Here is a 26,307-nt window from a genome sequence, read left to right on the forward strand (position 1 = left end):
TTCTCTATCCTTGTTTCCTTCCATCCCCTCTTGAATCTCGTTACGGAACTTCTCGGCCACAGTAGTATATCTAGGGCAACATATTTCAACATTGTTATTTTTTCAATGTCACCTGAGCCCGGTACAAATCGTTTTCAACCAATCCGAGCGCATACCACCTACAAGAAAGGTTTGTGACCGTGACCGCCTTGTTCATAGCGTTTCATCGGATCGCACGTTTGGTTACCGAAACATCAGCCCAGGCGTCACAACTGAATCCGACAGGTAGAGCCTCGTCATTTCTTGCAGGCCTCAATTAAACTTTTTGAGAGCGCCTTTACATCACGGATAGGCCTGTGCGTGAACTTGAAAACTATAATTTGCCTTGGAAAATGTGTAAGTCAGCCTACATATTATCGTATTGACAGCCAGTTTACTTCCTGTACATGTTTGACTAGGCTATGTAATTGTATCAAGGCCCAATTAGTTAGACCCAGTCTTTAAAAGTTATGCTGTACTATCGGCCCCAAATACTAGACATTCAAATATGGTCATCGTTGGTCAAAATTCTTAAATTGATTTGATTACAACATTCGAGAAAATTATTCTCACTGGGACATTCAGTCATTTCCTGTGTGTTCCATAAGAAATGTCTGAGAACAATTTAGAGAGTAAAGACCTGCACTAAAGTACTTTTCGAAAACGTCTAGCAATTATAGCATGCTATAATTTGGGGCCTATAAAGACTACCTTTGAAGAGTGCTTTCAATTAACTTGGACAAAGTGATGCTGACATTTAACAGCTCTTAGTACTCGAGTCTGTTGACTCAGTACTCAGGTTGACTTCATGCTGATTTGGACTTACAGTGACCCTGGAATCGGACTTGAGACAGCTAGGACTAGTCCATGCAAATAAGCTTGTCCATCAATTTGATCATCGCCATTGCAAGATGGCTGTTTTTTTCAGTTCAATCTCTGTGACGCACACTTTTAAGCAATGAATTCCAGTGCTTCAGTATATGATTGTAATTATACAATTTTTGTAAGCACCAAGCAGAGCAAAATTGGCTCTTTTTCAGAGCATATTCCAAGTGAAGCACATTACTTTAATCACTTGCTGTTACAATGGAATTTTTGGCATAAGCTAGATTATCCGGTTTTAATTATTTATAACTTATGGACTTAAGAATTATAATGTCAATGATTCTTAGCTGAGAGAGTGTTGTGAACAGTAGTCACCTAACCTAAGTACATCATACCCCAAACACTTTCTCATCCAAATTAACTTTTAAAACTGTTAACTATAGGCTACTGGTAGAAGCATGATGCAATTATAGCTACAGTATCAGTGTATGTTCTGCTTGAAAGTTCAGATTAAAAGATTGAATGTTTTTGTTGTTAAAATTTGTTGTAAAACTGTTGATGTGGCCAGGAAGAACCACTTAGGAAAAGGATTTTCTATTGGGTTGACAGTAAGTGAAGTATTATGCAATAGCATTGTATAGAAGCCATAAATAAACATGAGGTCGGGAACTAAAGAGCCATCAAGGTAGGGTTCTTTAAAGGGGAGGAATTTCTTAGTAAATAGGATTTTGGAGACAAGATTTTGGAGAGCGATTTCTATTGTGGTTGCTACTTTGTCAGAATTTTTTTGCTTTGTTCTTAATATATAAGTACACCTGGAGTACACCTGGGGGCTAGACCCACTTAGGAAAAGGATTTTCTATTGGGATGAGGCTTTATATAAGTAACAGCTTTGAATACGGAAAGGTTTTGGATATTTGGGAAGTGAGTTAATGCTACCTTGTATTTCAGTAGGAGTTTTTCGATCAATGGTTCGTTCTCTAGGTTGTTTTTATACCACATTTCACTGTTTCGCGGTCAATGAAGACAAAGCCGTTGATGGGTCCTGCTTTTCCAAAATGAAGGGCTGGGTTTTTGGTGCACTTTCCAAATGTAGGAATGTTCTTACCAATCTGTAAAGTAATATGACAAAAATATTTTATATCTCTAACTAGTGGAACAAGAGTCAAAGGTTGAAAGTAGGAATACAGTTTTTACAAGGAAAACTCATCTCTTGAGTGTAATATGCTAGAAAATAGAAAACTATGTCAATTACTTATTTTAGTTGAAAGCACACTATGGATGATCAACAAGGAAAATTAAGTAAACGGATACAGAATGTACACTATACAATTGTAACGGTATTTCTATACAATAGTACATGTCTATATAGTTTGCCTGTTGCTGTTTCCTCTGGTAGTGCATATATCTATTCTACCCCTATTTTTTCACCTGACAGTCTTTGTGAATAGCTAAAATTAGGTATGTTATTCAATACACCCTACGCCCACTGGCATCACTGAACTGAACCCACGCCTAGTAAAGCCCTTACAAGTCACAATTACATATTAATTATCATTGTTATTTGTATTGTACGAGGAAAGGCTTAATAAATAGGATTTTGCATTTCACAAAATCTGAATCTTTGTATACCGTTTTGTATGATTCAGTGCTGGATTGTATCGCTTGATCCACAACACCTGTGCAGGTGTTTGCAATAAAAAAAAATCTTGTTCTTGGCACCTTACTTTTTGAGTAATTTTCAGTGTATTTTGATTTCATTTAATACAAGATTCACTGATTTTTGTGACGGTCGGTAGGAAGCTTGAGTGGCGGTCGGTAGGATGCTGATTTACTCTGAGTGCCGGTCGGCAAGCACTAGTGGCGGTTACGCCCGACCGGCGCCGACCGGCGTGGCTACAACACTGGTCACACAGTTGTGTGTTCCAGTTGATACCAACTTTGAATTTGGTGTGGTCAGTAGTAGTTGTATTGCCAGCCCATATCATGATACATATGACCATGAAGTTCAGTCAATTGCAAATTTCATACTTGCTTTGCCAATGTAAAAAGTATTTATTACCTCCATCTAGCCAAGGCAGCTATGTAGTAGATATTAAGTATGACAATTGTGTACATGTATTTCAATTCCAAGATATATAATCTTGAATGTCAGAAATAAATTTTGTTGTTCCCATTGGATGAAGTTTACATTAGAGTTTCCAGAGTTAAATGGCATATTATGTATTTTATAGCAATAACACTAAGTTTTAATTAAGGTATGAAATTATGAACAACTGAATTCAGTTGAAAATACTGTAAAGTATTATAGATAGGTTCAACAATCCATAAATTCTTGCCACTGTGGAGGAGGTCATGAATTCGGCCACTAATTAGGCACGTAGATTATTCTGTGTTTTAATTGAACAGGGATTATTAGGTTTGTATGTACAATTTGTTAAGCAGTATATTAAGGGTTATATACAAATTTTGTTTCTCTTGAAAAAAATGTAAATCCATGGTCATTTACAGTTTTGTATACAAAACCCACGCTATACTGTGCATGTTTGCATTCGTGTAGTTTGCATAGCATGTAGCTATGTATGATACAAGATACAAGTTATTCCCAGCTGTTGAATCAAAGGAGATCTATTGTAAAGTGCGTCCTTAAACAAGTTCATGTCAGGAGAGTGCTGATGTTTCCAGTGTGAAAAGGGAATATTGTATAAATCTGCTATCGATCGCAAAATGCTATGCAATTCGGTCAAATTGCTATACAAAGGAAGCAGTTTTTTTTTTATTTATTTATTTATGTTTTATTTTTTTTTTATTTATACATTTATTTATTTATTTATTTATTTATATTTTTTATTTATACATTTATTTATTTATTTTTTTATATTTTCTTATTTTCTTATTTTATTTTTCTTATTTTTTTATTTTTTTACACAGGACCAATAGCATTTTGTAAGAAACAAAATTCTGAGCCTTCGAAACTGTTACACAAAAATTTACCATGTACTAAATTATTCACTGGTGTATATATATATTCCATGCAACTCACTGTAGTAGGGTGGTACACGGTATAGGCCGCACATGTACCAGAATCATGGTTACCATGTAGTATAATTACCTTGGCTCCTGCAATATGTGGTCAAAATGAATAAATCATATATCTTGCTCTTGTAACATACTACAGCTTGTTGCTCAGGACCAGGGTATGCTACCCCAGAGGATGCAACCCATGCACCTCCAGAAGGACTTCTGTACACCACCTGTGTCTACCGTGGAGTGGACTCAAAGAAACCAGATTTCTTGGCAACGGTTGATGTGGACCCACTTTCACCAACATACTGTCAGGTAAATTTGAGCTAAGAGTACTATGTAACATCATAATTAGCCAGTATCGCTACCAGGATTTTTATAGTTGTGTCTACCGGACGCATAGGCATAGGAGCCCAATTTGAATTGGGGGGGCTGTAACTACTTGCCCGAAAAATATATCCAAAATTTTTTGTGCGCCTTAAACATGTTCATGTGTATATCATATAGGCATGCAATGGTTATTGCCAATAACATACAATCATTTGCCATCATTTTGATCAATAATAATGATCATAATAATATCAGTTTAACCATTGAGAAACATATTGCAAGTTATTTTTCTTTCAGTAGGTGCCTGAAAAATTCTCAGCATATTGCCCGAATTTTCAGTTCAGTTTTCAGTTTTTTTAGTTCTTTGAGAAGTTGTGGCCTTTCAAAAGAAAGAAAGAAAAATATTCAAAAGGTGTTTAATTGTTTTGCCTTGTTTTGCATCTATAAGCCTAGTAGCTGTCAGTGTGTGTAAGGTGGGGTCTATTTCCCAAAAATAACAAGCTTGAAGCAATTTGAAGGTTTTGCGTCCCAGTTGCAGAATCCTGGGTTCGTGACAATGACTTTAAGATGTAAGAAACATTCATTGTACAGTAGTTATAAATTAGTTGTACACTCATTTAGGAATACATTTTTATAGGTAAATTACTTTGAGGAATATATACAGTACAGGTCTCACTGCTGGTTTCGTCCAAAAAATGTTAAAATGGAGGGTCCCTGGATTGGGTTTATGAGTAAACTAGGGCAAAAAAACTGTAAGCTAATTAACTTGTATTCTTACTTGACTGTAACTGTATGTTTCTACCACCCTGGTCATATAAGCAGGACTAATTTATCCAGAGATATTGGAGGGGCAAGGTGGTGAATACTGATTGAACTGCAGTTAAACCAATGTTTAAGTGTACCTGTAGATGTTTTACATGTTTTCAGGGTGGGTAAAAAGTGGGGCAGGACAGACTGCCCCCTATAGAACAAAGTATAGGCAGTGATACAAATGATTCTTTACATCTACACATCTGCATGTTCTACAGTATATTGTACCGTACGTACCTATTGACGCTCCGCTATGTAAACGATGCCTCCATTTGAGTGGAAATTTTGCTAATAAAATAACCCATTTTACTAAATTTTCTGCTTAAAATTGTCTTAAAACTAGTTGTTTGTCTGTATGTGTTCCTGTTTTAAGCTAACAGCTTTTCAAACGCTCGAAATTGGAAGTCAAATACAGCACAATTGTTCGCTATCTGTGTATTAACAGTGCCTATTGCAGTGTTTGATTTTTGCGGTATACCAACAATGACGTCACACGGTGACCAGAGGCTCCTTTGGGTCAATCTCTGTTTTCAGAAATTCCATAGGTACATGTCTTGTGACTACCCTAAATTATGTCCATTTTCGTGGTCGTTTTTTGATGGGTTATAGTAGGTTCTCGAAGATTATTTTTTACACATGTATGTTGATTATGTGTATGTAAACTCCCAAATTAATGGAAAATCCCCCCAAAAAATGTTGTCTCCATAGTTGGTCTTTAATTCTTCCTCTTGAAGTTTGCGTGCACCAAGCGTCCGTGCAAGTGCTGCAAAAAAATAAAATTCAGACAGGACCGTGAAAATTTTCTTCTCAGAATTAAAGCAGCCATATTGTCAGACTAGGAACGTCGTGGGCATGCATCGACCAGTCTAATAGTTCTGACTAGTTGGATATATTAGACCTGAAAATAGGAGCCATGTACAGCAGTGACCAGCGGCAGCCAACAGCTGTCAAAGCTATACTCACCACCAAGGGAAGCAATTATTGCCCTCATTATCTGCAACCTGCTCCATTCCTTACACAAAATACGTCAGCTGTAATCACGGATATTGGTTACATGTGCTAATAACATTAATAGGACGTGTACTGTCTGATGTAATAATTACAGTCAGTCATGATCCCCAACGTTCCCCATTCACTCACATTTTCGTTTGCACACGTGGTACTCACATTGATGCTGCATTAATACTGTCCGATATAAAAATCATACAGTATGACCAACTTTCCTGCATATATTCTACTGACATATCCAGTCAATGTTAATATACAGTAGCCTATGAAATGCTGCACAGTTATGTTTATAATTATGTATATACAAGTATACATACATATCACATTAAAATTGCTAACTCTTAGTAAATAAGTTAACGGTTGGTTGATTTTACTACACGCAGGTGATTCATCGACTGCCAATGCCATATCTTGACGATGAAATCCATCACAGTGGTTGGAACAGCTGCAGTAGCTGCTTCAACGACCCCAGCAAATCTCGTAACCGGCTCATCTTACCCTGTCTGTCCTCCTCCAGAATTTATGTGGTGGACACAGGGTCACATCCCAGAGCCCCAAAGTTGCACAAGGTGAGCTTTAATAATTTGTGTCAATTAGTGACTGATATTTACACTAATTAGACAAGGTATTATTTCCTCAATGGAAAAGTTTAATTGAAAATCTACTGACATAGCTATTGGAGTTATTATCTTCTAGAAAGTTTATGCAGCAGTACTACCAGTGGCGGAGCTAGGGCCGGTATTGGTCGGGGGGGGGAGCGAGAATGGTCTGTAGGGGCACTTTCAACACTTTCTAAGCGGAGCGCCACCACAGGTTGGCGCGGAGCGTACAGAAATTTAGATCGCCGGAAATGACCCTTTCCTGGCCTTGCTAATTTGCAGATAAACGAAGAATAAATAGGTGTCATCGCCATTTTGTCAGAAAATTACACCAACAAAATGTGACAAATGTCAATAGGTATTTGAGAGCGCAATAAAAAAGTCAATAATCGCGAATAAGTAAAAAGTGGTAAAAATTAGCTTAAAAGGGGCGCCAGCAGTCCATTTGAGTCCGTCAGGGGGGGGCATCGGCCCCCCCTGACTGTATGGACGCTCCGCTACTGAGTACTACTGTAAATAGAATTTTCCAGTCGATCTTGTACAGTAGTTTAGGTAGAATAGGAAAGAGCAGATGTAGAGTTGTAGACAGGTTAGTTAGTATCCTTGCTCGTTTATCCCTTAAACACTAAGGTAAGTAATATCAGAACAGACCAGACAACAACAAAAACAGTGACTTAAATTTGTGGCAAATTTTGTGGTCACATATGATGTGCTTTTTTCCCCTTTTTAACCTAGGACCATTAAACAGAAGGAAAATCATAAGCAATGAAACATTCAGTGATAGACATTAATGCTAAAAACTAGACTAGATGTTTCATTCGATTGTAGTTGGTGTTGTTAAAGCATGCCGCCAGTTCTATTTCAATGCTGAAATTACTGTACAAACAGTACATATATTCATGACCCTTTTGCCCTCATGACACTGGTGGGAGTACCAAACAGGTTTTGAGTTTTGCTGGTTACTTTGCTCCAGGATATATACCAGTTTAAACCAGTTCCGATCCCAGAAGTGTGATGGAGGGTGCAAGGGTCAAGGTGATTGAATGTTGCAAAAATGTAACATTAGTGTACAGTAGCTAACTGTAAAAGTATGCCTCCAGTGTGCATTTCATATTCTTATTGTCAGATTTAACCCAAGTCAACTTGTTTGACGTTTGGTAGGAAATCTATGATGTGTTCTTTGCATCCAGCTGAGCGTGTTGCAACTTTGTAAAAGTGGTTTACCTGGTTCTTGGCGACATTGAAGTGACAGTAAGACTGATTCCTAATCAGTCGGTTAGGCACTGGAAATCCATCTAGGCTACTAAAACTTTCCATGTTTGCTTTTGACAAAGGACAGATTTCCTTTAAATTAGAAACATATGTGTCGTGGCATATGTATGCCACAAACATAAAATGCTATTAAGATTTCTGCTCATGAAAAAAATGAAACCAAAAAAAACAGACCAAGAGCCAGCCATGTACATGATGGCAGAGAGAAATTAAAGCTGTCACGGTATCCACTTGCTTTTAGTTATTTTCGGTATAATTTTTGATGTAATCTACCATGCACAGGTACTTAATGATGCACATTAGCAGGGGTAGATATTTGGGTATGAACACAGTTTCTGGCATGACATGAGGTAGTATCAGGTTGCAAACGGTATTTATCTAGAGCACACTAAAAACAGCCCCCAAACTCCCTTCCCTAATAAGAAAAGGATACTTATCGGGCTGTAATAGGCTGTTGAAACGCTTAGAAATCCAATAGGATGTAAAGAAGGTAAAAATCCAATGTAATCCGGGCAGTTTTCGAAAGATTTGAATCCACTACGAAAACGCATGAGTAAACACTTTGGTTGGTAGAATGAGAAGGAAGGGCATTGACCGGATAGGACCGGTCGTTGAGGGTGCACAGTGTTAAAAGATTACCAGGACATACTAGACACGGTAGAATGAGGTGCTAATGTTGTGGGGAGACAGGTAAGCGAGGAGCGAAGTAAATATATAAACCAGTAAGTTTTATGATTTATCTAGAGCTTGGATTGTCTCAACAGACACAGTCAGTGGAGAGCAATTTGTAAGATGCAGATGGAATGGATGTCTATAAATATTGGTTTTAATGAGTTAATTGGACTCAAGAAATCTTTCAGAATCATATATTGAATTGAGGATTTTGTTTCAATAAAACTGTTAAGTCCTAAAGTTCATCACCCATTTGTGGGTGAACTGGCAGCTGGTGTTCTCTCCATATTATGGAGGTAAAGTAAATTAATTTTTCTTCAAAACTGTTTTCTTGTTTGCTGGTATTGAAAGTTGAGATTTCTAAACAGGCACGTAGCCAGGGGGGGGGGCGAAGGGGGCAGCTGCCCCCCCTTGAGCATATTTAAAAAAAAAAAAAAAAAATGTTTTAATGATATCGCTAGTATTTTCAACAGAGAAAATGCTAAGATGCAACTTTAAAGTGCCATTTCCAGCGATCTGGGAGGCATTTTCAGCCAAACTTTTCTTGTACGCAACCATGGTGGCCCTATGCTTAGATAGTTTGCAATGCCGAATCTACAGTTTCACCCCTCCCTTGGCAAATTCCTGGCTACGCGCCTGTTTCTACAAGACATCATCCGAAGTGAATGTCCCTTAGTTTTATGAGACTTGTTAGAATGATATATCTTGGACAAAAAGTGAAGCTTATTAATGGTAGCTGTATTCGGCACTATCAGTCACTTATCCCGCTGGAATAATTTTAAGTTAATAGTCCACAGGTGGCCGGGAAAAACTTCAAAACTAAAACTTGGATGAACTCCACCCAACTTTTAGTGAGAACAAGAAGCTTATTGTTTTTCATAGAGGTCACCAATGTTAAAAACTCTGATAACGTTGTAAATTTGCCATTTCTCCAAACTTCAAGCTTAGATATATGTGGTTGCACCCAGGGCCGTCTTAAGAGATCACCGGGCCCTGGGCCCGGCAATGGAGCGGGGCCCCTCAATTAAGTGAGTTCGAAAAAAGTTGCGTGAAAAATTGACATCCTTGACAATCGCTCAAGCATAGACATGCCTGCATTTACCACCCCTCCCTATGTCGCGCATAAAGCATAAAACTTTTAGCTGAATAAAATACGTGATATATCTTGAAGAGTAATCTTTCAGTTGCCCTCCATCCCTTCCCTAACAATACTGGACTCACCATTTGTAACACCCTTGTGTTGAGTATTTCAATTGAAAGGGGGGTGTAGGCGGTTTTACACTATCTAACGCAACGTAGTCGCCAAGAACATGAAGTATTTTTAAGGGAGGGCCCGAGGAACATGAACTTATAGCATGCTCCTCATGGTGAAACATAACTGCACCTATTAGGTGAATCGAGTGTACTGTTAATAGTAGGAGAGACTAGCGTAGGTTCTTATGACCAACTAGACCGGTTTCTGCTCTCAAACATTATAGGAGGAGCTTCATCAGTAGTAGCCTTTGAATATTTTATATTCGGCCTGGGCATCTCGTTCTAAAAATGCATCTATTTTCTGTGCACAAGTCTTTATGGCCTCATAGTGCAGCTATAAGGGCATCTAAAAGAGCTTTGTGTGAACCCTGAGAGTCCAGGCGCGTAGCCAAGGGGGGGGCGAAGGGGGCAGCCGCCCCCCCATTGAGCTTTTTTTTAATATCTTTTTCTTCATGTTTTTATGATATCGCTAGTATTTTCAAAAGAGAAAATGCTAAGAAGCAACTTACAAGGCCTGGGAAGTGCCATTTCCAGTGATCGGGGAGGCATTTACAGCCATAATTTTCTTGTACGCTTCGCGCCAATCATGGTGGCGCTACGCTTAGATAGTTTGCAATGCCGAATCTACAGTTTCGCCCCTCCCTTGGCAAATTCCTGGCTACGCGCCTGTGAGAGTCAGCTGATTCCTCGTTAGTACGAAACCTTGAGTGAACAAGTAAATCTTTGAGATTTTGGGCTCTTTTGTAGGCTAGAATCAGTTCTTTTGGAAACAGTTTGGATAATTCCGCGTGTTGCGAGATTAAGTGCCAATGTTTCAAAAGTGTTTTTTTTTCAAATGTGTGGTTTTGATATGGGGTGTATAAGTGAGCTTGAACACAAGTGGTACGTGGTTCCTTTTGTTTAGGTTTGGTAGTGAGGTATTGCCTTTCGTGGCTGAGGCAATTTCCTCTTTCTTATAGTTACGGAGTAACAGTTTCTCTGTGTAAGTTGTTCGGGGCATTGTATATTCCAGGGTTGCCAACTCAGATTCGAATATTTAATGTCAAACTCTGAAGTGTTTCACCAACTCTCGTCACAAGTTGTCAAGTATCGATTTCAATCAGGCATAATGGACTATTCAATAAGTTTTCCTCCCAGATTAAGACATGGGGTTACTACGATTGCGGGGCCCCTGACATCGCGGGGCCCTGGGCCAGGGCCCAGTGGGCCCATGCGTTAAGACGGCCCTGGTTGCACCTTGCCAAGTACAAGACCCATTTTGCTTTCTGCGCAGCTGAAAGGTCATAAATTGAGTTCAACAGAGGTCATCACCTACAGCTTGCAATCCTAATAAATACAGTATGATATTGCACCTCAAAAACAATGCTTGGTAGCAATTAATACATGGCCATGTTGATTTGCTTTAGTATGGATGAGAACGCTATTGTTCGTCATAGTCATTTGTGGTCATTACGATCTGTGCACTGCCTATAGCAAATACCATCAGAGTCGCGGCCTGTTTGTGGCCAAAAACAGGGGAGATTGAATATCTAACCCATGCAGTTGGTAATGCTAGCCATACCTAACACTCCTCTGCACACATTCATGATTAAAGACATGCACAGTGTACTACTGCAGTGGTCAAGCCCAACTTGTCTTCGCACACAGGAAAGTATACTAGTGCTGGCCATTAGAGCACTTTTTTTTTCAATCAAATGGTTGGCTGGTCAATTAATTAGGTGGGCCTGGCTCAAGAATGAACCCTAATGGCAGTACTTGGGATAGTTTATGCTACTTTTTAGTAACATAATTATTAATGCTAGAGTGAATTTGAGGTGGACAGCTTTTCTATATAGGCAGACTTGACGGTCATGGTCGCCTGGCAGAGGTTGAAATCTGACAATCTTGTAACGGAATATAAACTTTGAAAGTAAACCTTTAAAGGGTGTGAAGACTGGGGCAAAAAGAAACTTCTAATGCCTGTAATTTGACCTAGTTTGAATGAGGTGTAACAGAAGTGTTAAACACCACCATCAGTCCCAGAAAATACACACACAGCTTGCTACCGTCGGTAATTAGACACTAGTGTATGTCCAGTCAGTACATACAGCCGCGATCAATACCCACAGCACAGTATACAAACGATACAACAATGGACATCTCAGGTCCAGCTAAAGATAACAATTAAGGTATCACGTTTCATTACTGTCTGCATTTTGAAGCGACATGAACAAAACGTCACTTGCAAGCGACAGAAAATTAACTTTTTCAGATGGCTGCACGTGGTTTGGGGCGAGTCTTCAATGCCTTGATGAACTCACTTGAATACTAACTACACTTGTGGATCCACCCTTCAGTATAAGAAACTTGTCTTTTGTAGCTGTAGGTCAACAATCATCTGAAGTCACCAGAGGTCAAATTCTGACAATCTTTTAACAATGAACACCAAAAGTAGAGCTTAATTGGATAAAATGTTTATATTTTGTGAATATAGTTAAAACTGTCAAAAGGTCAAAGGTCTCTTTCGGGTCAAACTTTGAAAATGTTGAGTACAGTTTTACAACATTTGTTAAATGTTCTAAACGATAGCATTTGGCGGCAAAGAAGCTCGTTCTGTCTGTCCACTGTCTGTCCACTTTCTGGTTTTATAGGTGAACTAATATAGAAAGGAAGTATCATACTGTATAACTTAGCTGTGATCACAGAGCTATTTCGTTATTAGCTCCATGCTGGGGGTGAATCAACGTCTGTCAACTCAAGAAAGTACCAACGCTATATATAATGATCACACCTCAGTCAGCGACGTAGCCAGGAATTTGAAAGGGGGGGAGCGCTTTTTGCGATTGATATGGATTTTCAAAGTTGTAGGCACGACTATCTGAGCGGAGCGCCACCATCGGTTGGCGCGGAGCGTACAAGAAAATTTTTGGTTTTACAAACCCCCCAGATGGCCGGAAACGGCCCTTCCCTAGTGTTCATTCTGGTTCCCTGGCCTCTTGCTAACTTGAGACACCTCATTCAAGATCACTTTTAAACCCAAAAAACAAACGAGTTAAAATAGTACGTAATTCAAAAATACATAATGTATTAAAATTAGCAAGGTACACAAGGGCGGAAGCACTTTTAATCTGGGGGGGGGGCACCGACGTCAAAGGGCACTTTGCAGAAATTCGATTGGACTGATGCAGCCTGATATTTAGTACCCTTTATAAATCTTATTGTATTATCTTATTTGCGTATACACATCACTCCATCAACGCCCCCCCCCCCCCCGTCTTAGTAGTCTTACTTTTCAACTTCTGATACTTGTAGATACAAAGATAGTCCAGAAATGTCTTTGATACAACTGTAGCTAGTAAATGTTTAAGTTAGCCTACTAAGAGAAGGCGAGAGCTATCCGACGATTGCCATCTGATGCAAATTTCTCAAGTGTTTTCTCAACTGAAATATTATCTGCGTAAACGGGTTCTTAACTACATGTTAAAAAACTGACAAGATCGGATCCTATAGTCTTTTTCGGCGGGTAGAGTGTTGAATGAAACTATCGTGCTACATACTGGCTACGCCCTGATCATATGATATCAGTATCAGCAGATTTTGTTTCCTGTTTAAATTCTTTTACATAATATATCAGAAAGACAAACATAGTGCTCTTTTACAAGTTTTCCAGTAGGATGATTCTTGTTTATTGTCCAATGTCTGGACTTTAATACATTTGACGAACTTAACTGATGGACAATATAAACTTTCATATTTTGAAATACAGCCAAATATGCAGTGGCCTAAAAACAAATATCGTTATCGCAGTGTATTAGCAGTGTAATAATTATTTATAGGAAGTGCGTATCACGTACGATTGCTAGCTTAGCTTCATAACATGCTGTTCGTGCAACAACTTAGGACGACTCATTGAACGAACGTTGTCGACGTTGTTGTGCATACAGTTCGTGACATTCCATAGAGTGCGGTTAGGTAGGCAATATGTATTTTATTACACAGTGGCCAACTGTAGGCTTGTACAGTAATTGGCTATAAGCTAAATTTAGCTAATTGCATCTGCCAAACTAAGTAAGTAGTTGAATCAGTAGGCGTGAATGTTACTACGATTACAATCGAGTTAACGGAGCTGACGAGTATTCAAGATCAAAAGAGCACTGACAAAATACCATGCTAAAAAAACGACAGTTTAAAAAAAAAAATCGACACTGCTCCCCCCCTGGCTACGTCCCTGACCTCAGTTATTTCAGCAACACCAGACGATGTCACCAAAAGTTGAAATACAATTGAAGGAAACAGAAAGTTGACAAAATCTGCACTTGAAGGGGATTTTCTTTTAAAACCAAATTCTTATGATAGTAAATTTATTTCAGTTTGCTGTTAATTGTTATACTATGAAGTACTGAATTGAAACCTCAAGGATCATACATTATAATATTATTAAAGAGTAGAAGTTACTTTCCTTAGGGTTTCAATCCCTCTCTTGTCTAATTTATTTCAGCAACACCAGACGATGTCCCAAATGGTGGATTTCCTACTAGGACATATGTTAATGATTATGTTTAAGTCCATAGTTCAAGAGCTAGCTTTCATTCATGCCAGGCATGGAATCTGAAGGTTAAGGGCTTGGTGGGCCATGAGTCAGTCCTCTTGAAAGGAATCTCCTTCAGGGTGGACCGGACATGAAAGATCTCTTACAGAGCCTGTGCATGGTCGAATAATAAGTTTTTTTTTAAACCCTGCTGTACATTTTCTTTTGTATAAAGATTGTTGAGCCCGAGGAAGTCGCAGAGGGGTCTGGTCTGTTGAATCCCCATACTTCTCATTGCCTTGGTAGCGGAGAGGTCCTCGTCAGTGCCATGGGCGATGCCAAAAACCCAGGAGAGGGCAAAGGTAGGGGAAACTCATTTCTCTTTTGTATTTTTGATGTGTCGGCTTCAAAAGTATTTACTTAAAGCTTGTTGTACTGTAGGCATCAACCAGAGTGTTTTAACTATAAAACCCACAGTTTGAACTTGCTTTAAGTGGTAACATATGTAGATCAGAGATGGAAAGCTCCGCAGACCATCTGTTCTAGCAGTCTTAAAGGCATTGAAGACTCGCCCCAAACAGCGTGCCGCGCTATGAAAAGTTAACTTTCCGTTGTTTGCAAGTGAAGTTTTTCTCTTGTCGCCACAAAATGCAGACAGAAATGAAACATATGATACCTTGTTATCTTTAGCTGGACCTGAGATGTCCATCGCTGTACCGTTTGTACACTGTACTGTGGGTATTGACCGTAGCTGTATGTATTGACTGTACACTAGTGTCTAAATACCGACGGTAGCAAGCTGCGTGTGTATTTTCTGAGATGGATGGTGGTGTCCAACACTTCTGTTACACCTCATTCAAAACTAGGTCAGATAACCAGCATTAGATGTTCCTTTTTGCGAGAGTCTTCATACCCTTTAAGTACGGTGTCATTCTAACTCCTGGTCTGTGCTGATCATAGCAACATATCCTTTGTTTAAATACCTCCTTTGAATCTCTTCATGAGCCTAGAGGGAAGTTACAAAAAGTGGAAGTATTTGCCTTAATTTATTAATTAATGCACGCAGAACAGTAAATAACAACAGAACAACACTGTAGGGTAGTATCATAAGCTGGTAGGGGTCTGTCCCAATCTATTACTGCTTCTGTTCAACAGTCTCAGTCAAGATGTGTACAAATCATAATCTCTATGTACAGTAGCATGTAGCTTTCCATACCATGATGCAGCGACACTAGTCTTCAATCCTGGTATAATTACAGAGTCGTCCAGTGGCGTAGGAAGGTACTTTTGAGTGGGGGGGGCTGAAGACTGATGGCCGGCCTGGGGGAGGGGTTTAAGGGGAGGGGGTGTCCCCCTCCCCTTTGGAAATTTTTTGCATTTTTAGGTGGCCTCAGATGCTTTTGGTGCGATATAGCACACTTCAACACCCACTCCATTTTGTAAATAATTTTGCATTTTCACCTGGACTAAGATGCAATTTGGTGCTCCAAATGAGATTTTTTTCTCATTTGGAAATGAAAAAGGGGTTTTCTGACTTGCGAAGCGGGGGGGCGGAATGATACTTCCGCCCCACCACATTTTTCACTGGGGGGCTGGTGCCCCCCCAGCCCCCCCCCCCCCCGGTTCCTACGCCCTTGGAGTCGTCAGTTTTTATCAAACTCCCATTAAAGGTCATCGAATATGCCAAAAACTTAGATATTATATTACTCACATTTCGACATGTGTAAGCAGGTGACCAGAATGAGATATTCTGATTATCCATTTATTATCATTATCTGCAATATCTGGGAATACTTTGCAGGAACAGATCTACCTTCAGGAATGTTTACATTTAAATGATAAACTTGTTGCAAATTTCAGCATGTTAAAAATTTGGGATCGATTCCGATGACCCTTCACCGTTCAATCACTCATTTGGATTATCAGAGACCATTCTTCTCAGTTTTTATCTGTAGTAGTTGTTTTAAAAGTCTACAATCGTATCTCCATCATGTCTGAATGGAACAATGCCATCTGCACCCAGCTTGTACAACATTGTCTTTTGCTCTTATCAAGACTAAATTCTGCTTTGTCATCAAAGGTAAAGTATATATATATATATAAAAGTAAGATATATATTCATCTATAAGCCTCTTCCAAGGAGGCATCCTGTTTACTTATGACTTTAACAAACACGATCGACAGATTAATCGACTAAAATGAACCGGGGAAAAAAAAAAGAAAAAAAAAGAAGAGAGAATGGTGCCACCCCTGGGAACTGATTTTGATCTTACTTAATCCAATAACAACCCACATATCTTCTAAAAAGTATTTTGTTAGTTTACTTCACAATCTACTCGACGAATAATTTTCGTATAGTTTCACTTCATTATTATCAGCATTATCTTGATTTTTTTCCATTTCCCAGTCCTGTTAAACCCCTATGTGTTTCTTTGTGTCTTTATCGTATTGAAGATTGTTACAGCTCATTTGTGATTTAAATGCAGGTAGTTATGCAAACCAAAGCACTAAAACAAACAGTAGATCTACTCTTATGCTGGATCTCATAGAACTCTGTGTACTGCTACTGCATGATCATGTAATGATCACGTCGTCAAGGCATGGTTGTCAAGGCGAGTCACATGTTTACACTTCTATAGGCAATGTTATCAGAGTAAATCCTCCGGTATACTTACAGTAAGTGCAGGGATATTTATCTTGGGTACAAAAGGCCAGTGAGTCAATGTTTTCTTTATAGAATCGTCAAGGTTTTTTTTAACAGGGGTGAGAGCTGCTTGTAAGTCAGTAGATTTATTTTGTTTGTTCAGAACTTAAACCACCACTAAAAGAGACGTATTATGGTACTATTACTTAACCCCCCCCCCCCCCGGCACACTGCATTTTGTATCGATTTCTTGTGTTAAAGTTTAGGATTTTTTACTTACCGGGGGTGAGAGGTCGTACAGTAGATTTATTTCGTTTGTTCAGAATTTAAACGATCACTAAAAGAGACGTATTATGGTACTATTACTTAAACCCCCAGCACACTGCATCTTGTATCGATATCTTGTGTTAAAAGTTTAAAGTTAATTTTGTGGCCATGTGTGCTTGACAGTGAGAAAATTTACACACATGTCTACAGTATGTACACAGACAATGGGCATTCCATTGCAGCAACCCACAAAACCGTTGTATATTTTACAACAACTCCAAATGTGGAACTGACTCCTGGCAACCCCCTCCCCCTCCTCCGCTTGCCCCCTGAACACCCATTTCTTTTAAAACAGTTTTACTATGCAAACCTGAATTTTCAGTCCAAGTGATTGTGGAGTCAAGTATATATATATATTTTAGAAGCAAACTGCTTCAAAAGCAAGTTTTATTTGTTTTGAATCAGCACTGAACTGATTTAAAGAGCAGCTTGGTTTGATCCGTATAAATGTCAACAAAATTAATTTCAAATATTCGCATGCAGGTATTACAAGGTTTTTCGGTCATGGCATGTATGGTTATAATTTCAATTGAAATACTGATTTTCTCTCAAGTATTCACTTCCACAAATAGCCGTATCTATATTTAGTCCAACGTTCCTTCCGATTCCTCTAATATTTCATTATACTTAAGAGTTATGTAGGCAAAACCCTGCAGCAATGGAGCTGTTTACTATGAAATCTATTCCTTCCCCCAAAAATTCTAAATCGCAAGGATTTATTTGCAACAACTACAGTTTATTTGCGGGTAACCAGCTAGTATACCAGTATTGTATGCTAGTGCATTCAAGTGCTCAAATAACTATTTGTCAATTGAATTTACAAGCGGTTCAAAATAATTGGTAAAGTTCATCAATTAAGTCATTTTAAAGTGATCTCATCGCTCCTTTAATTCATCCGTTCCACTCTTCTTCAACCTCGACCCGTTGTCACAAATTTCTCTGTGCTGATTTGTGTGTGTTCATGGTTGCGTGCGTGTGCGTGCGTGTACTATGTATGTTTATTCGATTACTTGTTAAAGTCATAATAGTTTATATTGATTTCTTTTTCTTTTACACACCAGGTGGATTTTTATTGCTAGATGGCGAGACCTTTAAAGTGAAAGGCAACTGGGAGGCTCCTGGATTCAATCCGTCGTTCGGATATGATTTTTGGTATCAGCCGTACCATAAGGTGTTGATCAGTACCGAATGGGGAGCCCCGAAGGCCTTCTTGAAAGGATTTGATCCCAACGACTACGCCAACGGTGAGTGCGTCGATAGATCCATCATCGGACACTCGATATAGGGTCATGGAGCTCTCAAGACTCATTTGACAGAGAGACAGAAAAATAAAAAGGAAGGAATCCTACAGCTACTCTACACATGTTATCATCAGCCCAAAAGATGATATATTTTGGCTGCTTGCCATAATTTCGATCTGTATGGTAAACTGTTACCTGATTTGAAAAGATTAGATTAGAAAGTTGGCAATTAAAACACATCAGACAAAATATTGACTTTTTTTTTTGGGCTTCCATTTCAGGTCTGTACGGAAAGAGCCTGCACGTCTGGGACTGGGATAGCCATAAATATCTCCAAGAGATTAATCTCGGTGACGAAGGGGGCATCCCCTTGGAAATCCGGTTCTTGCACAATCCACGAGCATCGGAAGGGTTCGTCGGATGCGCCCTGGCCTCGTCAGTTTACAGATTCTACAAGGCATCGGTGAGAGGATACTTTTTCCTTCCAAATTCGATTAAAGAAACCAAATGAGAAGGAGACAAAATGAAGAGAATGTGTCCGATTTAGGCACATCGTAATATCTTCTTCTGAAGTTTGATCCATCTCTGACCAATTAAGGCTATTGAAGAGTGTTTACCCTTAACTGCACAAATCTTTTATAGTTACTGTAGCTTAAAAAAAAAATTAATATTACTTGGCTTTTTCACTTGAACTTGGCTGTATATCTTGTGATTATTGAAGTATATGACCAAGCTATGAATATTCTCATATTTTTGGATCTGCTCAATTTTAAGACAGAGATCTACATCAAACATTTAGGCTATTTATTAGTAAGCTTTGGTTCTTTTGCAAATATTAATTTTATTTATGCCATATGGTACTGTGTCAGTGTGCATGTATGTATATACTGTATGTGACGAGTTTGCTTTTTGAATACGATAACTCAAGAAGTATTCACAATAGTGAGTTCCATACTTGGTATGTGGATCCTTCTTATTGAATGCAAAACCCTATTGTTTTTTGTTATGAAGGTCAAGGGTCATCTGAGGTCACCAAAGTTTCATCCGAGGTGTAGAAGTAAATTTGTGTCCACAATTGTTAATAGAAGGCTTTTATTGTTTCTTGTGAAGTCTGTGCTTAATTCTATTGTTTCCTGGCTCATGTTTGATGGACTAAGGAATATTAACGAGATTTTTTTTTATTTTAAGTATCAGTCCTACCAGTCTTACTTAGAATTGGTTGAGTATGGTACATATACAGATATTGAAAAAATCCATCTTTATAAGAGCATTGCTTTTATGGATGGAATTCAATTCATCAATAAAATCTTGACACAATTTGCTCAATTACTGCATGACAAGAATTAGTCCATTAGCCATAGGTTGCATTTTTCAGCTCTCTTGACCTCAACTTACTGAAACTTTATCTCTTCTGCAAACAGACTGATTAGTTTGGAAGAGTTGATTTGTTCACACCTTGCCATGTCTGCCTTGATCTGATAGTGATTTGGCTACTAGCTGTGTGAAGAGTTGCATAATAGATGAATAGGCAGCTCAACTGAGGTGTGAAAAGATGGGACTGATCACTCAGCCAACCAACTGGAAAAACCTGCCATTCAGTACAAACGGCGGGTTTTTGGATGCAACCTATAGCTAATGGACACTTTCTTGTCATGTGAAAAGCTTTAAAGCTTTTCAGTAATTTGTTCCACCATCGATTGTACTACACAATGCAAACCGAGAGGATTGTTTCAGTTAAATGGTGTCCCTTGAATTCAAGGGACACCATTTAACTGAAACAATCCTCTCGGTTTGCATTGTGTAGTACAATCGATGGTGGAACAAATTTACCGACTTTGGCGTAATCGGTGTTCTTTGAGGTGGCTTTTTCTATGGTACTGCACTAGCTGTGTTGACTAATTGGTGTAAATGATGCAAGTCATACTGTACACAGGGTATAACAGAAACATGATTGACACCAACATAAATTTTTAGATTCACTGGTGTTATTGTAACAGTAGATTGTTTAATCACATAACATCATCACATTACACAAACTTTGTGAGTATCCAGACCACAATTTTGAAACCTTCCTGATAAATTTACTCCTTACACATTCTTTCGTTATCAGAACGGTTCATGGGAAGCTGAAAAGGTCATTCAGGTCCCACCAAAGAAAGTTGATGGCTGGGCTCTACCCAATATGCCAGGTACAGAACTTTGTGTTAACCATTTTTACTGGAAATTTTCAGAAGTGGTGGCAGTGCATTTTAAAGAATATGCTTAGAATGCTTTGGAAAGTCAATTCTATCTATAATTCGCCCAAGCAGCTTTAATCTATAAGACTGTATGTGTTTGTCCCACTGATCATTTGTTTCCAATCTGTTTCACAGAAGTGATCAATCTTGCCAGTACAAATGTTACCAAAGTTTAGTTTATAATCCTGCTTGTATCAGTCATTTTCCCTTGGTTGTTGTACAACCGTGTTTACCCGAAACCTTCGTTCTTGCAATTGCTATCAGATATATAGTCATATATTAACAGCTCTATTCGTAAGCCAGATAAGGTCACATATTATCAGCTCTATTTGTATTGTAAGTCAGAGAAACAGAAAAGCTCCATGTCATATTTATTCTTTGCATTATACATGCCACATTTATTAGCTTAAGACTGATCAAGTTATCTTTTGATGATTCAGCAGTTCTTGGCATGACATAGACATTTTCTTTCAGTGAGGAGATTGTGTCTCTTGTTGCTGGTTACCAGACTGAAATGATCGTGAAATTAGAGGCTCAATTTAGAAGTTTGTTATATATGACAGTCCTACACAAAATAGAACATTTTGTGTTCGAGTCACATGTTTAATATCTATATTGGTTTTCATGAAAGGTTACCCAGTCTTTGAACTGCATGTATGTTTAAAGTACACGCCTCCCACACGCACATATATGTAGTGTGTGGCTGCTCCTCGTAAAGCAGATTACTGCCTTTCAGGCGCGGGAGGGCCTATTTTACGCATCTACCGGTCTAGTTCCTCACGAACCGTCAAGTTTGGGGGACACCACTGATCTCATGAGTATCTCAAATTAGACAGGAGTCTTGTTTTTGGTTCACATGGTCTGACTAAGAACATCGTTAATGTGAAGTCTACTTGCCCACGAATGATCGTTCCGTCCGTAGTTGATACCGATTATTATTCCGTCCTTTATTTTTCAGGTCTAATCACAGACATCTTGCTCTCTATGGATGACCGTTTCCTCTACTTCAGTAACTGGATTCACGGAGACATCAGACAGTACGACGTGTCGGACACAAGAAACCCAAAGCTAGTCGGACAAGTATGAGTCATCTTTAATAACTCCACATAAAACTTTATGCATATGAAATAATAATGCGCTAATTATAAACAAAACAAAATAGTTGTCAAAGCGCCGTACATATATAGTTTGAATAGAAAGAAAAGCAACAACAATAATGCAACAATGAAAACTAATTACAAATCAAATTGAAAAATGTTTAGCATAGAGGTAGGCTTTTATTTTAGATTTGAAAAGTGATATAATAGGTATACATTTTAAATGATTTGGGAGGGAATTCCACAACTTGGGACCAGAAACTGAAAAAGCACGGTTGGCATAGGTAACCCCATTGGTTCTAGGTACTAGGAGGGTATTGAATTTTGACTGATGGGTGGAACGCTTATATTGTTTTACTAATAGAAGTTCGGAAAGGTAATTTTGAGATAACTTGTTATAAATACAATTGTGGATTAAAATAAGGACTTTGAAAGGTATATGCGTTTCAATTGGAAGCCAGTGTATTATGCTTTAAGAAGAGGGGTAACTTGTGTAAACTTAGTTTGCTTGAAGATAAGTTTGGCAGCCCAGTTTTGAATTTTTTGTAGTCGAATTACCAGATTTTTTGGAAGGCCAATGAAAATAGAATTACAGAAATCAAGGCGGAATGTAACAAAACTTGGGAGAGATATGGTCTGACTGCTGTTTGGTACGGGTTTCTGTCTAGATTTAGGGGACATCAATAAACTCAGTTTTAGAAGGATTAAGTTCAGTTTGAAAGTAACCCACTAATTAACTAAGTCACTATGTTCAGTATTTCCATAATGGAAATTAACTTGATGTAATTTTCTTCACGATAGTAACATTTCTTAACGACCATCATCATATCTCTCAATACAAACTTGATTCAAGCACTCAGAAATAACGACACTTAACGTGACATTAGGCAGAATTTTATTGTCGAGATGCTTAACTCTTACAAATGAGGCAAATTAGCGTCGACAGCTGGCAATGTATCTTTATAGTTTAAGGACGTTCACCACTTAAAATGAGATGTCTGGAATGCTCCTTTAAGGCTTAGTTATTTAATGATGTCCTCTTCTCCTTTGTCCAGCCCTGCAGAATATTAAATAATTTGTTTCTTTAAATTCTAGAAGCTCAAACTGTAGTGTTCTTTTTATGTGTATGCAAACACGAGAACACCCTTGAATGGTCACCCAACAACATTTATCCTTGGTAAAATTTGAAATCCATTGTAGACACGTTACTTGAGGCCCTTTGAAGAACTGACATAGTAGTCAGTGTACTAGACTAAGTAGACCAGCCACTTTGATGAATCACTGACGATTAAAGGGTTATTGCTCAAAAACTAACAGTGGTTGTATACTGTACAGAGAGAGAGGTGGAGGATGCGTAGTATTAAAGAGCTGCATGCTTGAAGTTTTTGGGTTTTTCAGAGAAGCTCTGGTAAATGGGAATAAGAAAGTAGAGGTGGTTGTAACTGTGTATTTGTCAGAGATGGTCGGGTAGAGGAAGTTAAGGTAGTAAGGAGTAAGTGTAGGTAGAACTGTCTTAAATTGTATTTATATCAGAAAATGCTTGGGTAGAGGAGACGGTACATTGGATTTTGTCAGAGAAGTCCTAATAGAGGAGGGTTGGTAGGTAAATGTAAATTTTAGAGTGGATACTTGAGTTAAGTATAGGAGGGTGGGAAGGTAGAGTAAGTTTTAGATTGGATACTTGAGTTTAGTATAGGAGGGTGGGTAGGTAGAGGTAAGTTTTAGAGTGGATATTTGATAGGTAAATTGGATTCTGTCAGAGAATTCCTAGTAGAGGAGGTTGGGTAGGTAGAGGTGAATTTTAGGGTGGATACTCGATAGGTAGATGTGGATTTCCGTTTAGTATATTTGTCAGAGGTGTTCAGGTAGAGGAGGATGCTTTAGGTAGAGGTGAATGTAAAAATTCTTTGGTTTTACTGAGATAGAGGACAAGTATGTAAACAATCAAAAAAACATTCAACCTTGAATCGGTTCACGTCATCCTCAAATTCCTGTTCTCTTCAGTTATTTCTGGGTGGATCAATCACTGCTGACGGACCTGTGAAGGTCACCCACGACGAGGAACTACAAGAACAGCCGCCGTCTGTGTATGTCAAAGGTCGTGAGGTGACCGGTGGGCCACAGATGTTGCAGCTGAGTTTAGACGGCAAGAGGCTTTACGTTACGAATTCCCTCTACAGCGGATGGGACAATCAATTCTATCCGGATATGATGAAGTAAGATCACTGGAATCACTTTTGAAATGGGACACAGACCCAACCATCCTTTTTTAGCTGTATACCAGAAATCCCCACCCCACCCCCTTTCCCCCTCCCCCTCCCCCCTCCCCTCCCCCTCCCCCCTCAAATAACTGAGCAGAAGCTTGCTCCGTTTGGGAGATATCGTAGTGTAACAGTCGTGAACAGGGGCTATAGTAGGCCTGTTTTATTAATCTAGTCAAAGTGCCAATGCAGGGATCTGATACCTTTTATTTTTGTTTTTGTTTTTATTTTCCTGTTTTCACTGTGGAATGTCAACAGGTTTTGACCCTGAGAAGATCGTCAGTAATTCGATCATGCAGTTTGCAAACCCATCTCTATTATAAAATATTGAACGTTCTTCTAAGCTGAGCTGTTTTGGGGAAGTTATTCATGACAGTTATACCTCTATTCACATGAAATGTTTATTTAGCCACACTAGGGAACCATGCAGGTTTTAGGTGCGTATGAGATTTGAAATCTGTTTGAAAAAGAGAACTAAATTCTTCAGTCCATCATTAGCAACCTGCCTTATGCACAAGGTACTCTTTCTGAATTCTATGAATCCATCTCTGTGTTATTCTGTTTCTTAACGCCTTTCTGTCGTTCATGCAAGTTCCTTTACTTTTATGTCTCTCTCTTCTTTTGTCGTATAGAACTGGCTCAGTCATGCTCCAAATCGATATCGATACCAAAAAAGGAGGAATGACCCTCAACCGGAGCTTCTTGGTGGATTTCGGAAAGGAACCCAACGGACCTTGCTTGGCTCACGAGATGCGATATCCAGGAGGGGACTGTTCCTCTGATATCTTTCTCGTGGAGACCGAGGCAAAACTGTAGACAATTAACCTTTATTTGGGGGGATTCATCGCCATCAAAGATTGTGACATAGATGTGAAGGCCTTGGCTCTCTAAGCCATGTTCACATTTAAGAATGGAAGGGGGATCTCTGAATGGAAGGGGGATCAGAATGGAAAGGGGATCAGAATGGGAGGGGGATCAGAATGGAAGGGGGATCAGAATGGGAGAGGATCTGAATGGGAGGGGGATCAGAATGGGAGGGGATCAGAATGGGAGGGGGATCAGAATGGAAGGGGGATCAGAATGGGAGGGGGATCTGACACAGCAAGGGGGAGGTAGAGGGGGATCAGCTGCACTTTGTGAACACTCCCTTAGTCAGTATCAGACCTTGCAATCAACTTCTCCTTTGTAGACCGGAATTTGACCCCTCAGGGGCAATCAAGATTGTAGTATGACCTTCAGTTATATTTGCACTTGTCACTTCCCTGTAAACACAGACCGACGGTGACCGTGAGTCTAAAATGCAGACCCAGGGTAGTACTACAACTAGCTACATGATCTGTAAATGGTCATCGTGACCTTTGACCACTCGTTTGATCCTCTTTTCTCTCACCTCGATCTGCCACCCTTTCTCAAATGTGGATATGCGTCCGGAGTCGCTCCGAAGGAAAACGAGAACCCATTATTCCCTCGTGTTCTCAAATGTGGACAAGGCATAAAATACTTTTGAAAATTCATTATCGATACATATATTCTGTTAATTTGCTTCCTAATCAGTTGAGCCTTTTCTTATTTCTACCATTGCATGGGGCTTCCTTTTGTCTGGTCATTCTAAGGGTGATGTTAGGGGATACATAATTAGAGCTATATATAAGATAGATTAATCTGTTTAAATTTCATTCCATGTAGGTTTCTAAAACAACGCTTGTATAATAAAAACATAAAAAACGTACTGGGAGGCAAGAGTTAATTTTTAGTTACTATCAAAGAACAGCAAAGGGATGAAAGTCCTGTTACAAGAATCTCTGAATATCAATTCTGAATAATGCTTTTATGACATAAACCATTATTCTTTCTTGTTAATGTTTGATACTTTTCCTCTGTGACCAGCTGCCTCATATTTCAAGCAATGAATGAGATGTCCTTATAAACAACTATGCAGCTACTTATTTCAAGATGTAGAACATTAAATTTATTGAAATCGTTTCGGAGATTTTGTAAAAATAAGTCGTACCAGGGTACATAGCCAAAGACTATAACATTCTAAAAGAGAAAGTCAAATTTTATTTATTTCATAAAAAGATCTATTTATTTTAGTATTCACGAAATGAAGTATACATAATTATTTAGTGACAGCAGCTCAGTATTTTGTCTTTACAGTGAACTTAAACAATCATAATTTTT

The 26,307-nt window shown here is 38.8% G+C and overlaps 1 protein-coding gene across 1 annotated transcript; it reads left to right on the plus strand.

The window, feature by feature from the left end:
* The first annotated feature begins 125 nt into the window (after positions 1–125).
* Positions 126–25,081, plus strand: LOC139966712 (methanethiol oxidase-like). The gene is made up of 10 exons (XM_071970013.1): positions 126–375; positions 4,022–4,182; positions 6,399–6,584; positions 14,555–14,681; positions 18,352–18,534; positions 18,813–18,994; positions 20,642–20,720; positions 21,727–21,848; positions 23,870–24,081; positions 24,759–25,081. The coding sequence occupies exons 1-10, from the start codon at positions 372–374 to the stop codon at positions 24,940–24,942; spliced, it is 1,440 nt and encodes a 479-aa protein (XP_071826114.1). The 5' UTR covers positions 126–371; the 3' UTR covers positions 24,943–25,081.
* The last annotated feature ends 1,226 nt before the right edge of the window (positions 25,082–26,307 follow it).

The sequence above is a fragment of the Apostichopus japonicus genome, chromosome 4, assembly GCF_037975245.1.
Source record: "Apostichopus japonicus isolate 1M-3 chromosome 4, ASM3797524v1, whole genome shotgun sequence".
In the NCBI taxonomy this organism is placed as follows: Eukaryota; Metazoa; Echinodermata; class Holothuroidea; order Aspidochirotida; family Stichopodidae; genus Apostichopus; species Apostichopus japonicus.